General features: G+C 36.2%; 1 protein-coding gene across 2 annotated transcripts in view; it reads right to left on the bottom strand.

The window, feature by feature from the left end:
- DPYD (dihydropyrimidine dehydrogenase) overlaps nt 1-18,878 on the bottom strand; it is a 787,163-nt gene that overhangs the window by 356,827 nt on the left and 411,458 nt on the right. For both annotated transcript variants that reach the window (XM_047785224.1, XM_047785223.1), the window contains exon 13: nt 14,529-14,744. In XM_047785224.1, the coding sequence (XP_047641180.1) occupies nt 14,529-14,744 (216 nt within the window). The remainder of the gene's footprint in view (nt 1-14,528; nt 14,745-18,878) is intronic.

The following is an 18,878-nucleotide window of genomic DNA, read 5'->3' as shown; positions in this document are numbered from 1 at the left end:
GTACTATGAATTATGCTCCATGATTGACTATGCCTAGATAATTTGAGTGAATTTTCTGATCTAATGTTAATAGCGGTTATAGACACAAATCCCACACACACTGATAGGAGGCGTTCTAGGGCCAGGAAGCGTTTTCTAGTTTTCAGTGAATTATGAAGAAGTCCAAAAATCTGGATTTAGAGCTTAGTGTTTTAACACTTACATTAACATCTATTAATTTTACATGAAAAATGTTTTTGGAAATGTTTTTCTCTGCACCCACGGCTATGTCACATAACCTCCATTGCTCTTTGCAGCACAGTTTCTGATCCTTATAAAATACTTTCCGTTTTCTGGGATTTTATGATTGGTAACTAATGAGATCCCAACAGCTATAAGGAAGGACAGTTCTTTATCTTCTTTTCTTTTCAGAAATACTAAAGATGACTCTTATTGAATGATTTAAAAATCTTAAAATCTTCTGCTATTGGAAATGAAAAGAAAGAAAGAATATGCGACCATTCCTTCATAGTTTAATTGGCTAGCTGTCATCTATATTTTCTGTAGTCTGATAAACGGCAATAAATATTAACTACCTATTGCGACGGATTGTTTCCTATCGTATTTACACTTTCCCATTAGCGATGGTTTTCTCTTTTTCCTTTTTGACAAAATCTCTAGGCAAGGAGAACAATGAAAGGCCATAGGTGAGAAAGAGGTTGGCTCATTGGAGAAAACTAGAAAAGGCGATTCTGGCTGTAGCTTAATTGGTACAAGGTAAAGCAGAGAGAGATGAGGTCCGAGAGACAGGAAGGAGCTATGTGACAAGTGATGTGGACCTTAGTCTGGTGGTTATGGGGACACTGGAATGAGGAAAGGAGGGGCATGATATGACTGAGGGTGTAAGAGACACCTAGACCGCGGGACTGAGTCTGGCATGTAGGACAGACAGGGGTGGAGCAGGGAGACTCTTGTCTGAGGCTGGAGTGGTATTCAGGGAGAAATGATGGCGGCTTAGATGTGGGTGGCACTAGTGGAGATAAGTCCTCCAATGAGAAGGGCAACATTATAGTGATTTTCTAAGCTTTAATAAATGATTACCTAACTCTTAATGTTTTAGTTTGATATGCAGATTTTGGTAACAACAATTACAACTTTTACTGATATGTGTTTTCCATGTTGCAAACCATTTTCAGATCTTCTATTTTTTTTTTTTTAAATTCAAACTGAGCCTCACTAGAATATCCTAAGAAAAGGAAGAGAGATATTTTGGTCTTGTTTTATACAGTTTAGAGAAGTTAAATAATTTATTGACAGTCAAATTACTCAGGAATGAGACGACCCTTAGGAAAGAGATGACCTTGCTTCCAAAGGAAGACCACTGTAATATCTGAACAGTAACTAGTATGAGTTACTGTGAAAAGCCCAATTTAAAAATTAGGGTAAAATATCCCCTCCAGCCTTATGCATGCTTATTTTTCTCTTTTCATATTGTAATAGTAAGAGCGTCTTTGCATAAATTTAATTTATATTTGGTCTTATACCATTTCTCTTTTTATTGATCAAGAGATTTCAAAATTTAATGCCAATGTTTGTTTATGCACCCATTGAAACGGAGCACAACAATGGGAGAAAAAAATGATGTATACATGTATGTGTAACTGGGTTCCCATGCTATAGGGTGGGGAAAAAATTGTGTTGGGGGAAATAACAATAAAAAAATAAAATAAAACAAAACAAAATAAAATAAGAAAAAAAAATAAAAAGCATGTACTAAGTGGCTTCCTACCCTGTGCTACATATTACAGGCAATCCAAATGTCTCTGTGACAGCCTAAAGGAGCCCAGCGATGGGGACGGCTCAGCCAGTGACTGAACAGGAAAGAGACAGTAAGGCAGGCTCCTTCCTGGGAGGCCTGCAGATGCCTCAGAGGCTTTGCTGAAAATGTGCTTAGGCTCAAAGCACTACAGAACACTTCCACCCAACCCTCCTTCCTCTCTCCTTCACCTGGGGCCAGACATACATTGCTCTCTATGGCTCTCCCAGTTTTTTCCACCTTCCTCCATACTTTCTCTGGCAGGCACTTTTACATAATAACACCCTTGCATGTTTATGAACACCATCTTGGCAACTGTTTCATGGAAAATCTGTACTAAAACAGGTCTGATGCCATGTTAAATGGAAAGAAATGACCAATTAAGTGATAACCACAAAATCTGGGAAAATGTATCAGTATGAGAGAAATTTTCTAAGATTTAAGAAATTTTTGGAATACTTTTTTCATGGGATTAATGTCAATAATTTAAATATGACATAGACTTTAGTAATGTGGCACAGAATCAAAATGGAAATTTTGATTGAGATCTTAAGGGGAATTAAAATAAATTATGAAAATAAAATTTCCCCTTGAAAAAAATGCCCAAGTAGATGACAAAAATCTACTCAAAGAACTCTCATACATTTTATCCTACAAAAAGTTAGAGATGCTGGAGATTACAAAACAATTTCTTTGGAGCATGCTAATGCTGTGTTATGAGTGTCACTGCCATACCAAGCCCCAAGAGAGGGGCTAAGAAACCCCTCAGAATAGAGATGGTGGTCCCTGTAATTTTTCTTTTCCTTTTGAAGGGTGAAAGCACAGTGCATAGTGTCCCGTTCTATTTGCTATGTCTAAAGGCTAAAGCTTGAGTTGTCGGCTGCTGAAAGATGAGCTGAAAGAGATGCAACTGTACTTTGGCCAGCCTGCATTCTTAGGACTTGTCAGGGCAAAGGAAATGTAACATTTTCCTGGGGAGCAGTTCAGGAACCCACATAAATAAGGCCGTGAGAGGTCATCTAAGCGCTAATGAATAGGAACATCCAGAAAGGCAAAGAGGTCTCAGCAGAGGAGAGTTAAAGAACCCAAGGGGCTCCGGAGAGTTGTGGAGACAGTAAGCAATAACTAAAGATTAAAAAGAACCACAGGAGAGTGTTCTCTGATGAGGGGAGGAATATTTGAAGAACCCACGAAAGCACAAGAAATAAAGCCTAAATAAAGAATATGTCCCAAAGAATAATAATACAGAGAACATTCTGTTTATCCAGGAATAAATAAAATTGCTTATTTTATTTATGAATAAAATTGTTCATCATCATTTTTTAATAAAATTGTTCAAAAATTGTTTATTTAGGAATAAAACTGTTCTGTCATGAAGTAGTGACATTTAATAATTTAACGTTCACAGCAGTGCTAAATGATGTGCTACATTCTAAAACACACTGTCTACTGATCAGGCTAAGGAAAGAGTCAATCAACAGGTTCTTTCCAACTCCTTTATTTGGAGCTGCCTTCCCAAGGCTTACGTTCAGGAAAGGAAAAAAAAAAAAAACACACACATAAAGAATCCCTTCTATCTTACTTCAACTGAGGGAAATTTATACAAGTTCAGAGAAGGTAGAGAAGGCAACCTTTGGTCAACACGGTGGCAGAGGACTTGGGTCATTACTGGCCTTTTACCACCTGAATAGGGAAAGAAGTCTTGTAAACAAGAACGGTACAATCAAGACATAGGTGTTCCTGTTGTGGCTCAGCAGTAACAGACCTGACTAGTAGCCATGAAGATGCAGTTTTGATCCCTGTCCTCGCATAGTCGGTTAAAGATCTAGCATTGCCGTGAGCTGTGGTGTGATGGAGGTTGCAGACATACCTTGGATCTGGTGTGGCTGTGGCTGTGGTGTAGGCCAGCAGCTGCAGCTCTGATTCAACCCCTATCCTGGGAACCTCCATATGCCATGAATGCGGCCTTAAAAAGACAAAAAAAAAAATTAATTAATTAATTAAAAAAATAAGGTATGGAGGTTGCAAACATAAGCCTCTTGATTAGACTATTTTAATCAGAAAAGAAAATCTGCTTTGGGGGAAAACTGGAAGTTACTATTGAAATGGTGAATGGGAGTTACATTTTAATTACAGTGACTTCCAAACTGAATTATGTAATTCCTCTCTTAAAATCTCTTCAGGACCCTGTTGTCTATACAACCACATTTAAATTCCCAGCCTGACGGCCTTTCCCATGGTCGCCACAGCTACTTATACCACCTTATGATACATTATGCTGAATCTTACTTAAGATTCAGATGCTGAATCTTAAATCTGCTTGGCACTTTCATGACCACGGATGTCCATGTGCCATCCCTTCTGCCTGGAATAAAGATACAGTCCAAATGTGAAGTCATTTTTCTTCTTTAAAAAAAAAAAAAAAACTGAGGAAAATACAGCCTTTGAAGTAACATTTTTAGTCTAAGAATCTCTGCTGCCTTATGTCAACATTTAGTCAGTCATCCTGCGTCTTTTGCTGTATATTCTGAACTAGTTTCAACTTTCTAGAGCAAAGACCCTTTTTACACACACACACACACACACACACACACACACACACACACTATACGAGTGGTCAGTGCCTAGCAAATGCGTGTGGAGTGAATGAGATTAAAAGAGTGCATCGAAAGACACTGACAGCAGATTTCAGGATACATCTAGTCTAGTCCACGTACTTAAAAGGGACACTTACTTATGACAGTTTTAAATAAATTTTAACTTTAATAGAGGGTGAATTTGGCAGGAGCTAATGATAAATTGTTTTAAACATATGGGATATTGTGGGAAAACGTGCAAATGAATAAGCAGAGCAGGATGAAAGGGCAGTGGACTTGGCCGTAGGAAAGAAGCAGATGGGGAAGTCGGGTAAGTAAAGGTAACTGATGTATGAAAAGAAAGTTTGGCTGAATATTTCTCTAAAAAACCAGTTATCTTCTTAAGCATCTAATGACATCTTATTTCAGAAATAGCACCAAATATGAAGTAGCGAATCTTGAATATGAAGCCCACAGCAAGTCAGGTAAGAAAAAAGAGCATAAACAGAACTAAATTTGAAACCGAATAAATTCTTGTAACAAAATAGCCATTGTAGGTATGTCTTTAATAACAATTTGACAGTGAAGGACTCGCTGGGTTTTATATTTATGGAGTTTTTTTTTTTTTTAATGAAAGATGAAGAGTCTCCCTATGTAATATGTCTATAATATTGTTAAAAGTCAATAAAAACAATACAAAGCCAAGGAGGGTATTACGGAATTCAAGCCATCTTAATTTCAACCAAGACTACATCATTCAAACATACCCAGAATATGGATATTATTCAACTAGTTAAATTTAAAATCTGCAAAATAAGTGAAACAGGATGAGAGTATAATCAGTTTCCCAGCATCAGGACTATACTTTGAGAAAATTTCCATTAACCATAATCATGAAAATTTTCCATTAACCTTGACACCAGCTGCTTAAAAAAAAAAGGAACTAAATGAGAGATATTTTCCACCACAAGTTAGGTTCTTTTACCAGCTAATCCAGACCAAAACTGTACACGTCAATTTATATTATTAAAAAGCCTATTTGAATCTCACCTTGTCCACTCTTCCAAAATGATTAACTAATTAACAAGTGTGAAATCACAGCCTGAAACAGAAAAGAGGTGAAGACGTAATTATATTGGAAAATTGATTGGCTGGCATCATAGTCAACTAGCCCAAACTGTAAAATAGAAAGTTAAAAAAAAAAAAAAAGATTGGGAACAAGTTCAATAACTCTAATAATGTACCTGGTTAAAAATATTGCTTTGATTACAATGAAAAAAATCTGTACTTAATATTAGAGATCTGTGTATTAACTTGTGTTTGGAAACATCATAATCTCCATTTTCTATCGAACAAATTAAGTCCACCACACGTGGCATGCTTGAAAATTATTTGTTTAGAATTTTGCAGAGAGATGGGGAGTATTTTTTTATTGGATTTTAATTTCAAGATTTAGCTTCATTACCGCAGGTGAACACACAAATGGGCATGTAAGCACACACACTTTCTTCTGCTCTGCTGTTGAAGAAGAGATCGCGGCTGCTTCAGAGAGGAGCTTGGTAAAGAGTCTCGACATGAACGTGTGGATGAAATCTCCCACAGGACTAACATGTGAACTATAGCTTTTTTAAAAGCCCCTTCTTTATAATTTGAGGATGCATCAATTTTATGAATTATGAATTCAGTCAAAATTATGAATGCCTTGCATCTAAATAACAATGAAAGAGCCTCACCAGGTGAAAATCAAAATACTACTACATGGAAATCATTTATGGTTTTAGCATGTTAAAAGCTTTCCAGATGAAAAGTCTATATTAAATTTGTTTAACTATTTATAATTCCTTAGTTAATGTATAGATATACACAAGGAGAAGAATACTGCACACAGTAAACAGCAACTATTTATGTACTAAATTTAAAGCCAGTGCTATAGCAGTGAAAATAATGCACTGGACTGCTGTTCATTTATTGTTTCACAGATAATCATGAGAGCATAATGTAGAAACGCAGTAGACAAAATACATTAGTTTGATAAAATCTCTTTAAAAAATTCAGATATCTATTTCTACTAATGCCTTCTAAAAGGAGTTCCTAGAGTAAACTGTACACTTTTCTGTACTGTAATCCAAAGGGAATTACTTAGGTTCTAAAATATTATTATGCAACATATTTGCAAAATTTTTCTGAACAACTTTAAATATTATTTTTAGCACTCACAGTCCTGACAATGTTAGTCCTAATTTTTTGTCTGGTTGATAGGTGCTAGCAATTTGTGCAAATGTAGTCAACTTCCTCTCAATTAAGATAATGTGGATCAAAACAAGTTTCTGGAAATCCACATGGGAGAACAGACAACCGACATGGTGAAAAGTCTGCAAATCTTATTATGGGAAGGAAAACAGGACTATTTAGAAAGGAAAAAGAAAAGGCTTGTGGATAGGACATGAGAGCTGTCTCCAAGTAACTGAAGAGCTGTCATGTGGAATTGTGGTTTAAATTAGAATCCTATAATTATTCATTCATCTAACAAGTATGTATTGCGTCCTTCCTATCTGCCAGACATGGTTCTTGGCACTGGGCAGAGAGTGGTGAACAAGAAAGACAACAACTCTCTTCTTATGAAGCTCACTTCAAATAACTAAAACAGAAAGTAGACAAGAAAATAAATAAATGATTAGGTGCATGGAAATTTCATACGGTGACAAGCACAGCGAAGAAAAAAAAAAACAACAGGGAAATGTGGCACAGACAGAGTGAGTTTTGAGTGGTCAGCAGAGAATTATCTGAGGTGAGAATTTCTGACGTGAGAAGAGCAAGAGCAGTTATGTAAAGATATGAGGGCAGAGGTTTCCAGGCAGACAAACAAAAGCAGAATGGCTGAAAGAGATGGAGGCATCTACGGTGTTGGAAGACCAGAAAGAGGGCCAGTGCATTGGAGAAGGATGGCCTAGAAAGGTTGGCTTTTCATGACAATGGATTCCCAGAGGTTTTGAAGCACACACCACCCCCCTTCTCTCTCATTGAAACTGTAAATAGAACCAAAATAGAAATAAAATCATAAGTGCCGCTCAGCCTGAAGCAGGGGTGGGAGGCCCTCAGTGCACCTGTTCGGCTGAAATCCAGATGCCGATGGAGTCAAAGTGCTTTCATTTTAGACATAAAGTAATAAGGTCCAGAGAGGATAAATTAGGAAACAGCATCATATACAAGAAAGAGCCTGGCTTTCTATCAAATAGACCGTGGTTCAAAACCCGGTGTGGTAGATTTAAGCCTTTGGAAGAGAGGAGCCATCTCCATGTTCCTGGATCCTGTGTGAGGACCCAAGCATGTGAATGAAGCCATCAAGCGGTCTGTCAAGTGACTACAAATGCACTAGTGAGGACACCTAACACCATGTGGGGCAAAAACAAGCCTGCCCAGCTGAGGAGATTACAAACCACAGAATCAAGACATTACCTGTTGGTTTAAGCTACTACGTTGTGGGGTGGTTTGAAATACAGCAATAGATAAATGACACAGAAATGTTTGCTAGCATAAAATCTAAAACATGCGGCATTAGATTTCAGATTAAGAGGCAGACAGAGACCTCCCTAAACTCAAGAGTAGTCTGTTAGTAAAATCTGGAAAAATGGTGAACAAACTGTTAGAGGTGGCTGGAAATGCAATGCGAAAATTGTTATTGGAGACTGGAAAAGAGTGGCCCATATTATGTAGTGACAGAACAATTGGCAAGAATGTCGCTGGTGATAATTCAGAAGATATAAAATGTACATAATGCATTTGTGGATCTGACTAAATAAATCTCTAGACAGAATGCTGAAAGTGCCAGTTGAGTGTTTCTACCCGAGTATAATAAGGTACTCTAAAAGAGAAAAGAGCTAAATAAGGATATATTTGATTTGCTAAGCAAACTTAGAGCAAAGCAAAGGGGCCTAGGACTTACTGGGATGGAAAATAAAGCTATTCTCTATTTGTCCTATCTCCTGGAAGGAAAAAAGATTTTCAAAGTAAGAAATGACCTCAGGAGTTGCCAAAGAAAGAAAGAAAGAAGACCTCAAGGTAAAAATCACATCAAGAGCGTTGCTATATGATACTTTGATGATGCAAAGATTTAAAGCAGGTTCAAGTAGATTCTGTCAGGTAGACAATACTGATTGTAAGAACTATTAGGACACTGTGTCACAGCAGCAAGATATATTCAAAATGGAGACACATCTATCTCAAGAAGAATTATGGATGTGGCTTTGGGGCATAGAGTCAGCCCTTAATAGATTGAAAAAGTTTTAAAGAGAGTTTTGTGATAGCATTACTATGAGTTAGCACTAAAAGGGATTCAAAATAAAGAGAGGAATAGGGAGTCCTCACTTTTATGGGTAGAAACAGACAAAAGAGTCTACTCAACTGCCAACAAGGATCATCACAGGTCATTTTTAAACAGAAGAAAGCAAAACAAAATAAAACTCAGAGGACAGAAGCAAGAGCCCAGAGGTTAAGGCCAAGAGCAGACAGGGACAATGGATTAGGCAACCACTGTTGGGGAACATGATGGATCCTAATCAATTCAGGGGCCCTGACAACATGTGCCCAACTGAGTTTCAAAGTTGCAGTGGACAGTGATTTCCAAGTTCATTCATTTCTTCTCTTTCTGAGTGAGCATCTGCTTGGTACTCTCGACCATATTATTTTATGTTGGGTGTTTTGCGGAGAGACAACTTGTCTTTGTATTTCACGGAATCCCAGATAAAGTGAAGGTGAACCCAAGCAGCCTTATATGCACTGGGTCCTGATATAGATCCCCAGATCATAGATGCTGAGCCCAAACGCATGACTGGATACCATTTTGAGCGTTTTGGAATGGGGTCGATGCATTTTGCAAGTGGAAGGGATGTGAACTATTATGACCAGAGGGAAAGACAGTAGCTTACAGGCACTTACAGTAAGCCTTCCTACTGTATGCACATGCCCTTGTGATATGATCTTGCTGTTCTTCCCCTCAGTGAGTATTTACCTCCTTCTGGAATACAGCCTGTATATTGCACCTTATAATTTGCTTTGTCCAAGCGAGTATGGTGGAATAACAGAGTATGCTTTTGAGTTTGTCTCAACAGGCCTTGCAGCTTCCATTCTTGCCTTCTTAGAATACTGATTGCTACCTCGTGAACGAGCCCAAGATATTCTCTTTGATTTGAGATATTCAGAGGCAAGCGAGATTATGAAGAGATGGAGAGAGGGACCCAGCTATCTCAGCAATTACAGCAACTCCAACCAGACACATGACTGAGCAGGCATCCCTCCAACAGACTGCAAATGCATGAATGGGACCAGCAGACATCATGTGATGCAGAAGAACTTTCCCTATGAGCTCAGCCAAAGGCCAATGGGCATAATGGAGTGAGTGAGTAGTCACTGTCTCATGTCCTAGGCTACTTACTTAACTTTCTCAGACTATTACAGCTGGCCCTGGAACAATGTGGCTTTGAACTGCATGGGCCCATTTACATGCAGATTTTTTTCAATAAATAAGTGCTACAGTATTGCATGGACCCATGGTTGGTTCAATCTGTACATGCGGAACCACAAACACGAAGTGCTGATTATAAAGTTATGCGCGGATTTTCAACTTTGCGGAGTCGGTACTCCTGAAACCTGCGTTGTTCAAGGGTCAACTGTGTTTCATCTAAAAAAATACTTCCACCTATCTTATATAGATACTGTGAAGATCCAATGAGTAATTTATGAAAATTATTTGGCAATGTCTATATACTCTAAGTACTCCATAAATGGTAGGTAGTAATGTATATGACAGTAATAACAACCACAACAACCTGCAATTTCAAACAACATATGCTCAAGAGAGTGATACCCAAGTGACTTGGCACAGAAACTGGAGTCACCCAGGCCAAACTTCTTTTCCCTAGATGGCACTGCCTCTCCATACTTGTCAGCCTTTCTCTAGACTACTTATTCAGTTGGGGGGGGGGGGGGCGGAGAACATCATATTTTAAAATAAAAAAAAATCATTCGTGTTAATAAGTTAGACTAATTTATGTCATGATGTCTCTGACGGCAAAACTATAAAACATGGATGGAACTTATGAGAAGGCCAATGTGGGGTGAATAAAAGTTAGATACTTCTAAAATAGATCTTTCTATAACTATAACAAGCTGTATTGCCTTAAAGATGTAGCATATTCTTTGTCACTAAAAGCTTTTAAGAACAGGTTACATTTTTTCTGTCAGGGCTATTGACATATGAGCTTAGATAATTTGCCCAGATAATTTTTATTCCCCCCAATGCTGTGAAATACATATTCTGTTTTCTCAAAAATTCTCTGAATTTTAAAGGCTTACTTGGGAACCTAAATCTTAGTACACAATCCATGCATTTAGAAATTCCACTGACATTTTCATTATTAGACATGTATATGTGTACTATAAAAATAACCTATGAAATGAATATTTTAAATTGGCCTTTTCTCCCTTGATTGAGATCAATACAAAGATAATCAATTTTTTGTGTGTTAACTGTCTGTTCATATGGCTGGGGGAAAAAAAAGAAACTCAGTATGCTGTTGCTAAGAAATCTATGTATTCATTTATTAATTCATTTATCTAACATATTTATGAAACTTTTATCAAATTCTTCCTATACACTAAGCATTGTGCTTTGTGATATGAGATTGTATTTTATGGAAAGAGTTACAACTGATACTTTGATACCAAAGAAATATTTTAGTTTACAGTATTTTATGTTGAGAGAGACATTTTTTGCACATCTACCTACCTAATTATTTGACACTTATTAGAACAAAATATATTCATTCAAAATATGTCTTACTAAAAATCGATCCCAAGTGTACTGTAATATCTACATATAGCTTATGAATAAAGTGAACTGCTTAGGTTTGAATTTTATTTAGTATAGTAATAAATACTTCTGAATTTATCTTCATAGTGATAAATTATATATACAACCTACACTTGGATATTATATATTTGCATTATATAATATGCAGCTACCTAAGAGAAAATAATTATAATTAACAAAAAAAATGTTTTTATTTATTTCCTATCAATACAATGCAAATATGGGTCAGCAGGTTATTTTATGTGAAATATAAACAATTTATAATATTTCCATTTAAACACAGTATTACTCTGATTTCATCATGATGGTTTAGCTTTAAGTTTGACAGATTGATTTCTCTCCTACCTTTTTAATTTAAACGAACTCAATATACATTTATATAAAAATGTATAGTTATGTTTTAAATCTCATTTTATAATGGTATTTTAAATATTGCCTTTATAAAGCAAACAAAATCTCAAGAAAAGCAATCTAGGTATTTTGGGATACTCTAGGAAAGTCTGATTTGGGAAGGAAGAATGTAGTTAATAAAAGCCATCTCTGATGTTATTTAACACAAAAGCAAACACAGATCTTTTTATATTTGACATTAAAAATCTGATCATTTGCCTCCCTAAAGAAAGCACATACAGCTTTTATACAGACTGCACAGTAAAGAATAATAATATTTCTGTTTACTGAGATATCAACTGGCATTTCACTGTAAGTCAATGGTCTATCTTTGCTACAGCGTATTAGACCTCAATCTGGCATCTACAAATGTCAAGAGTATAAAAATATATATATAGAATGAAAATCAAAAGCATGTTCCAAACTCCCAAAAAGTAAAAAAAAGGGGGAAACAAAGTTCACTTAAACATATTTGCTGCAGAAATCAGTGCAATATTTAGCTGTCAATCTAGAAAAACAACGAGGGAGCCACACTGTCAGTAGGACAGGATAATAAAATTTCCAGCAGATGTGCAGGCAGGGCTCTAATTTTTACTGAACTCCCTTGGTAAGCATTTAATTTCTTTATCATATGCAAGCTCGGCAAATTGTACTTCATCAAAACTGTATTGTGAAATATTAATATTTCATATGATAACAAAACTCCATAGAATAACCTTTGTCATATTAAGAGCATCCAAATTTGAAATGCCAAGGTTCTGAATTTTAATACATTTTAAGTAGATTCTTGAATTGGCATAATAAATTAAAATAAGACTAATCTAAATTAGTATGTTATAATGTCACAAATGTATGGTACACATAATATTTTAGCAGATGTCTTTAGCAAGAGGCTGTGGGAAAAACACGTGTTTATACTATTGGGTTGTATACTGTATTTCATCAATAAGAAAGAACAAAAACTCATAAGACTATTATACTATTAGATATTCACAACAGATTTAATCACTAATTAAAAACAATACAAGAAAACAAAACCAAAAAAAAGGAGATCTCTATGAAGGAAATGGACTGCTTTGCAAAATCGTGTACAGGAAATAATCATTTTTGAAAACAGAATTACATGGCATCATTATTTATGCTACTGCAATCTGCACAAATGCATTTAAAATAGTCTTTGCACAAACATTTTATTGTACCCACCATCAAAGTAAGTAAAACGGAGCTTCCTGAAATCCCTCCATCATTACGTTTTATGTGCCAAATTTAATTTGCATTTATTCATAACTCTCCTTTTGAACTAGCATCACAGACTTCTGAATTGATAGATTAAATTCAAATTGGAGGTTTAGAAGGAAGTTAGCTCCCACATTTATTTCTGCTGGTGATCCTAATAAAGCCAACTGCTCTTAGGCTACCGAAAGAGACAGCATCACAAATCAACGCACGTCACCAAGAGAGTAAAGACAGACGTCTCTGATTAATCAGAATTCAATTTTTGTAAGCGAAGAAAACCGCAAACTCAAAGCAAACACTTTTTTTCCTACAATTCTTCACCTATACCTGATTGGCCACCTATTTCTGTTTACATACAAAACTGTTTAAATAGCATAACTTAAGTAGTCATTAAATGGTATCAAAAACTCCGTTTTTCTCAACAGATGACGCATTTGATGACAGCTTCAGAGTAATTCTTAAAGGAAGAATTGAAACAGAGACAAATATGATAGCAATAGTCTGTAAGACTGTAAACAATTAATGGTATTCTAAAGCTGAATTTAGCATGTCCTTTAATTTTACACTTTGTTTAGACAAAGTATTTGGTAATTTGTGGGGAAAACCCCTTACTTCAGCTATTTGAACATAAGAAATATTTAAGAAGTTTTTTCATGCACTAGTTTTCTAACTTTTCAGGATTCTCTAGACGTTCTTGATCACACTTACAGCATCCTGTAAAGCTGTCAGAATAAGACAGCCATAATGTTTTAGCCATAATAATGCCAGCTATTGATCCTAGTAAGAGGAGAAAGAAGAGAATGTGCTTAACGGGGCATATTTGTTCTCTATTATTTCCTCTGCCTAAGGATAAGGATGATTTAAATAATGATATTCTTTTCTTAGTCACTAGATTCGCACATTCTTATACATTAATTATTACTAACAACCAGTTGGTACTAAATACCTTGATAGGTATAGCATTTAAAATTTCACCAGTAAAGAGTCTACAAATAGACTGCTGCTCTTTTCTAATTCAAAACCATATAAGGGTGCAACCTTCTACTGCATAAATGATCCTACTTCAAAAACATGCATTGACATGCTTTCTGTGCTTTAAAGAATCAATCTCAACTTTAACATGTTGTTTATCTTTTACCAAGTATGTCCACTTGTTGTGTGAGTGCAAAGTCATAATATCAAGTTAAACTCAAGGATATGCATTTGGAGGAAAGTTTCTGCATTTAAAAATTCAAGAAAAATCTTATTACGAGCACCAATTAAGTTACACTGAGTGATTCTTTTTGACATGAATTGGAATCCAGGATTACATGCAAATCAAATTCATCATCTCTCTGACTCTGAGTTGAGGCATAGGTCTTCATTCACACACATTTAGAAATCACAAATGCCAACATAAGAATAAATAGGCACTTTTGTAATGTTCATATTTCTGATGATTTCTAGACAAAACACAATGAGAAATCTATGAGCCATCGACCCCCGCCCCCCATTTCGTGGGACAGAAGGAATGAAAAGAAATTAAAGACTAATTGTAATAATAAGTTTTATCCAGTAGTTTAATAACGGTAATGTCTTAGAAAACTCTTTGCATTATAATGTGTATTACCTAATTAAAATACATAATGGATATTTAAATGCAACTTCAAAAATAATTGCTTACCTTATCAAGAGAGAAAGTTTTGGTCAGGGCAAAACCCCATCCAGCTTCAAAAGCTCTTCGAATCATTGATGAACTGGTAGTTGGAGTTGCACTGGCAAGACCAAAAGGATTTATAAACTTTAATCCAGCCATTTCCACACTGATGTCCACCAGGTCAACAGGCGTATAAAACAGGGGCAGTTCGGGCTTGGCAGAAACTGAAGCTCCATATTGGGCCTGCGAAAAACCAAAAATCACATCTGATTTTTCCAAACACTCTTTCTCAGAAATCACTTCAACAACAGCACTTAAATGACTATAGACCACACTGATCTGTTTGGAATGATTAAACTGGCAAAAAAGCCAATTAGCAGAGAACCAAATTCACATAGTATCATCCTTTTCTAATGTAATGAGCAGTGTAGAGTACTAACAGAAATAATAGCAATAACAAACAAACGACAGACAAACTACACTTAAAACACACTGAGCTTCAAACAGAAAAGGGAATCATTTCAGAATTTATCTCTCTGGTCCTATCCTTTATGTACTAAATTTGTGGAAATGTCTTCAGCGCTCTGAGAGAAGGGCAACAGCAAGTCAGGAGGCCTAACTTTAATTTCCAGTAACCTCACTACTCTTTATGAGATTTTAGGAAAGCCACCTAACCTATCCTTGCTTTTATCCTTTACCATTTTCAGTACATCAGGATGAATGCTGGCTGCCTAATTTCCTACCTCCTAGGGATATTGGAAAATGAAGGAGATCATAAGCCACAGGGAAACGTCTAATTTGGAAAGTGGGTAGCATACTTAATGTGCACGAGGGAACTTTCTTCACAAACCAAACAGGTACCAAACAGTTAATGCCAAAAGCTAAAACTGGCTTTCAACACTGTTAAATTACCTTAGTTAAATGAACATAGTAATAATGCTACATTGCATTATTGGAAAGATTCAATTAAAAAAATTTTTTTTCAAAGTGCATGGCACTCCGAAGCCTAGAAGGTGCTTGCTAAATGTCTCTCTGACAGCAGAAGTTATTAAAGATCTCATCAGGCCTTTTGCTTGTAAAATGTTTGTCTCTGTCTCTCTCATTCTCTCCCTCCATTTCTGTTTATCTCTGAAAGACAAATAATACTGGAAAATATAAAGAGGAAGAAGGAATCTGCTTAGCCAGAGTGGTTACTGAATGGACAGGTCTACTTAATTTTAAACTAAGACCTCCTTTCCTTGTGAATCATCCCTCAAAAAGTGTTTAAGCAAAACTTCAATTTTACAAGACTGTGCCTTGTGTAGATAAAGATTGCCATGACTTGCATAAAAATTACTTCTGGACCTCCACCATTTATAATGCAAAAATAAAGTTCACCTAATATGTAAAAAGGCATCAAACTCGTCAATTGAAAGACTAATGTGTCTCTAGTGCCTGCAAACAGGTACCTGATGGCATCTAGGCCTCAGCCATGGCATGTATCTCTGCCAGAAACGTGGGTTTTAGCACACATTTCTGAATATTGTTCAGCCCTACTGTGAGCTTAATTGTTCCTGTTCTCATGTGAATAGTAATGCTATTAAAAGGATTATTAGCAGAGACAAAATCTATAATATTTAATATAGCGAAGTGGGGGATAATTTGAGACAAGTTAATTTGAGGAGTGTTTGTGCGTCTGCGTGAGTTTGTACAGGGATTGGTGAGGAGATAAATGCCTTTGATGAGACTGTCTCATCTCTGCGTGATCATAATTTAAATTGAATTAAGGAAGTTCAGATTAGACTAAGGAAGAATTTTCTGACTCCATAGTTTGGTTAACACTGGGCAAATTTGGAAGAACCTTCCATATCTGAGGAATCTTAGAAACTTCAATTAACCTCCGTGTGATGATGATAGCAGAAATAACTATGGTTCCATGTTCATTATTAGGTAAGGTGAATGATACTATGCTTTCTTGCTTTCTTTCTTTTTTTTGGTCCCTTGAGGGCTGCACCTACAGCATACAGAAGTTCTGCATCTGCGACCTGCACCACAGCTCACGGCAATGCCAGATCCTCAACCCACTGCAGGAGGCTAGGGATCAAACCCATATCCTCATGAATACTAGTCCGGTTCATGACCGCTGAGCCACAATGGGAACTCCACTATGTTTTCTTTCTATTGAGATATCTAACCTCCCCAATATCACAAATGAATTTGATTTTGTCAATAATTTTAGCTATAGAGCATTAGGCAACAGTCCAAGGAGGCAGATACATATGTGAAGTTCAACTTGTATTGCTTAATTTATGTAGTTTTAAATAAATAAAGCACTGCTCTGAAATTCTTCAGAAGGTAGCTGCCTTAATATTTAGAAAAGGAATGATGTGGACAAATGCAAGATGCTCCTTAAGCTTCAAAACAAAAGCAAAAAGCAAACAAGCCAAAACAAACAACAAAAACAAGTAACAATAAAATCAACATACATACAAAACTCTTTCAAACGAGAAGTATACTTTCTTATAAAAATGTATATTTTCTTTTTTTATTGACAAAAATACTGCAGATGTGCATGCACATTTAACCTAAAATCTATAGTTCTAAAATGCAGTCTTTTCTCAAACTGTACATATAAGGCTATTTTTGTTTTATTTTGTCTCTGCATGCACCTGCGGCATATGGAGATTCCCAGGCTGGGGGTTGAATTGAAGCTGTGGCTGCCAGGCCTACACCACAGGCACAGCCACAGCCACATGGGATCTGAGCTGTATCTGCAACCCACACCATAGCTCACAGCAACGCTGGATCATCTTAACCCACTGAGTAAGTCGAAGGATCGAATCTGAGTCCTCATGGATGCTGGTCAGATTCGTTTCTGCTGAGCCACGACGGAAACTCCTGTCTTTGTGACTTTTAACCACAGTGTGGTCCTACAGCAACCCAGTCTAGTCTGTATACCCTCATAATATACTCAAGCCTTAATGTATGCTTCACTTTGTGAAGTTTAAAAACCTGTTTCTCTCCACACCCTTTCTCAAGGAACTCAAGCATTTTGAATTTCAGCTTTCACCACAGGGCTGAGTCCTTCCCAAATCCGAAATTGTAACCTCCAAACTCAGATTTCTAAGACACATCAAGACCTTTGGATGTGAATACTTTGTCATTAATTCAAATTCAACTTCTTCAAAATCTACCTCATGATTCTGGCTTCTAAATAATATGTTATCCACGTTCTCAATTTTAGAGAGTATTGTCTTTCCTGGTCACCCAATAGTGTTAGTAAATAACAAACGTAAAAAACAACCTAGATGCTGAACAATGAGGATTAGTTCCCCAGTGATACTACTGTAAAAGGAATGTTATACTGGCATGAGAAATGGTACAGCAAAAAAAGAATGGGCTGAAAGAGCGCTGATCATAAAATAAGTGAAGATAAATTGTATTGGACAAAATAAACAAGGCCTCTGGAGCTTACATACTTAAAAATGTAAATAAAGCTACCAACCAACTAAATGCAAGATTATAACCACAGATTATTCATCACACCACTACCTGTCTCCCTGAATTATCTTGTGTACGTCCCCTGGCCCGAAATATAACCTACGACTTTTTTCACCCACTGAACTCCTAATCATCCTTCCATACTCAACTCATTCATGCAAATACATGCTTCCTGGGCATTTCTTTTATATACTCCATATCCTTGTCTTATGTAGCTCTTTTCCTCCATACTTTGTAATATAAAATAGGCTCTACCTCAGAAGTCATCAAACACATTGTGTAGCAATAGGACATATGGGCAGCACCATATTCAAATTTGTGTCTCCGTTAGAATCGGAAACATTTGCAATATATATTTTTATATTATTTACATTTTACCACATTATATACTTACTCTTAAAGGCAACTCTGACCTTTACAGAGACAAAGATAAATAAAATCACTTTTCCACAAAGCAACTCTCAAATATGCTTTAAAGAACTATCGTGTACTTCTAAATCTCCTTTTTTCCTCAGGCTCAGCATTTATATCTTTATGCTTATTTTTAATACACAGTTCTTTTCAACACTGTCATTATCCTTTGTTAGATATCCTATTTATGTTTTATGCTCTGAAATGGAAGAAACTGCTAACCCAATTAAAAGGGGTAAATACAGGAACTTAAATTTAAAAATTTTATCTCCTCCTTCTCCCCCCCTTTCTAATGCAAGAATCATCTTATAATCCAGATATCACCACCATCTCTATGGTTATTCAGAATGCACTTTATAGAAACACCAAAAGAAAACACCAGAATCAAGAGAGGCTGAAGTAATACAGAACTGAGATCAGCATGGAGGGAAAGGGTAAAAATAGAGATTAAGGAAAAGCTAAATGTTCAGCAGATTTTTCGAACAT

This window comes from Phacochoerus africanus, chromosome 6 (assembly GCF_016906955.1).
Source record: "Phacochoerus africanus isolate WHEZ1 chromosome 6, ROS_Pafr_v1, whole genome shotgun sequence".
NCBI classification, from domain to species: Eukaryota; Metazoa; Chordata; class Mammalia; order Artiodactyla; family Suidae; genus Phacochoerus; species Phacochoerus africanus.
The sequence above is the reverse complement of the archived record's forward strand: the minus strand, read 5'-3'. Positions and strand labels throughout refer to the sequence as shown.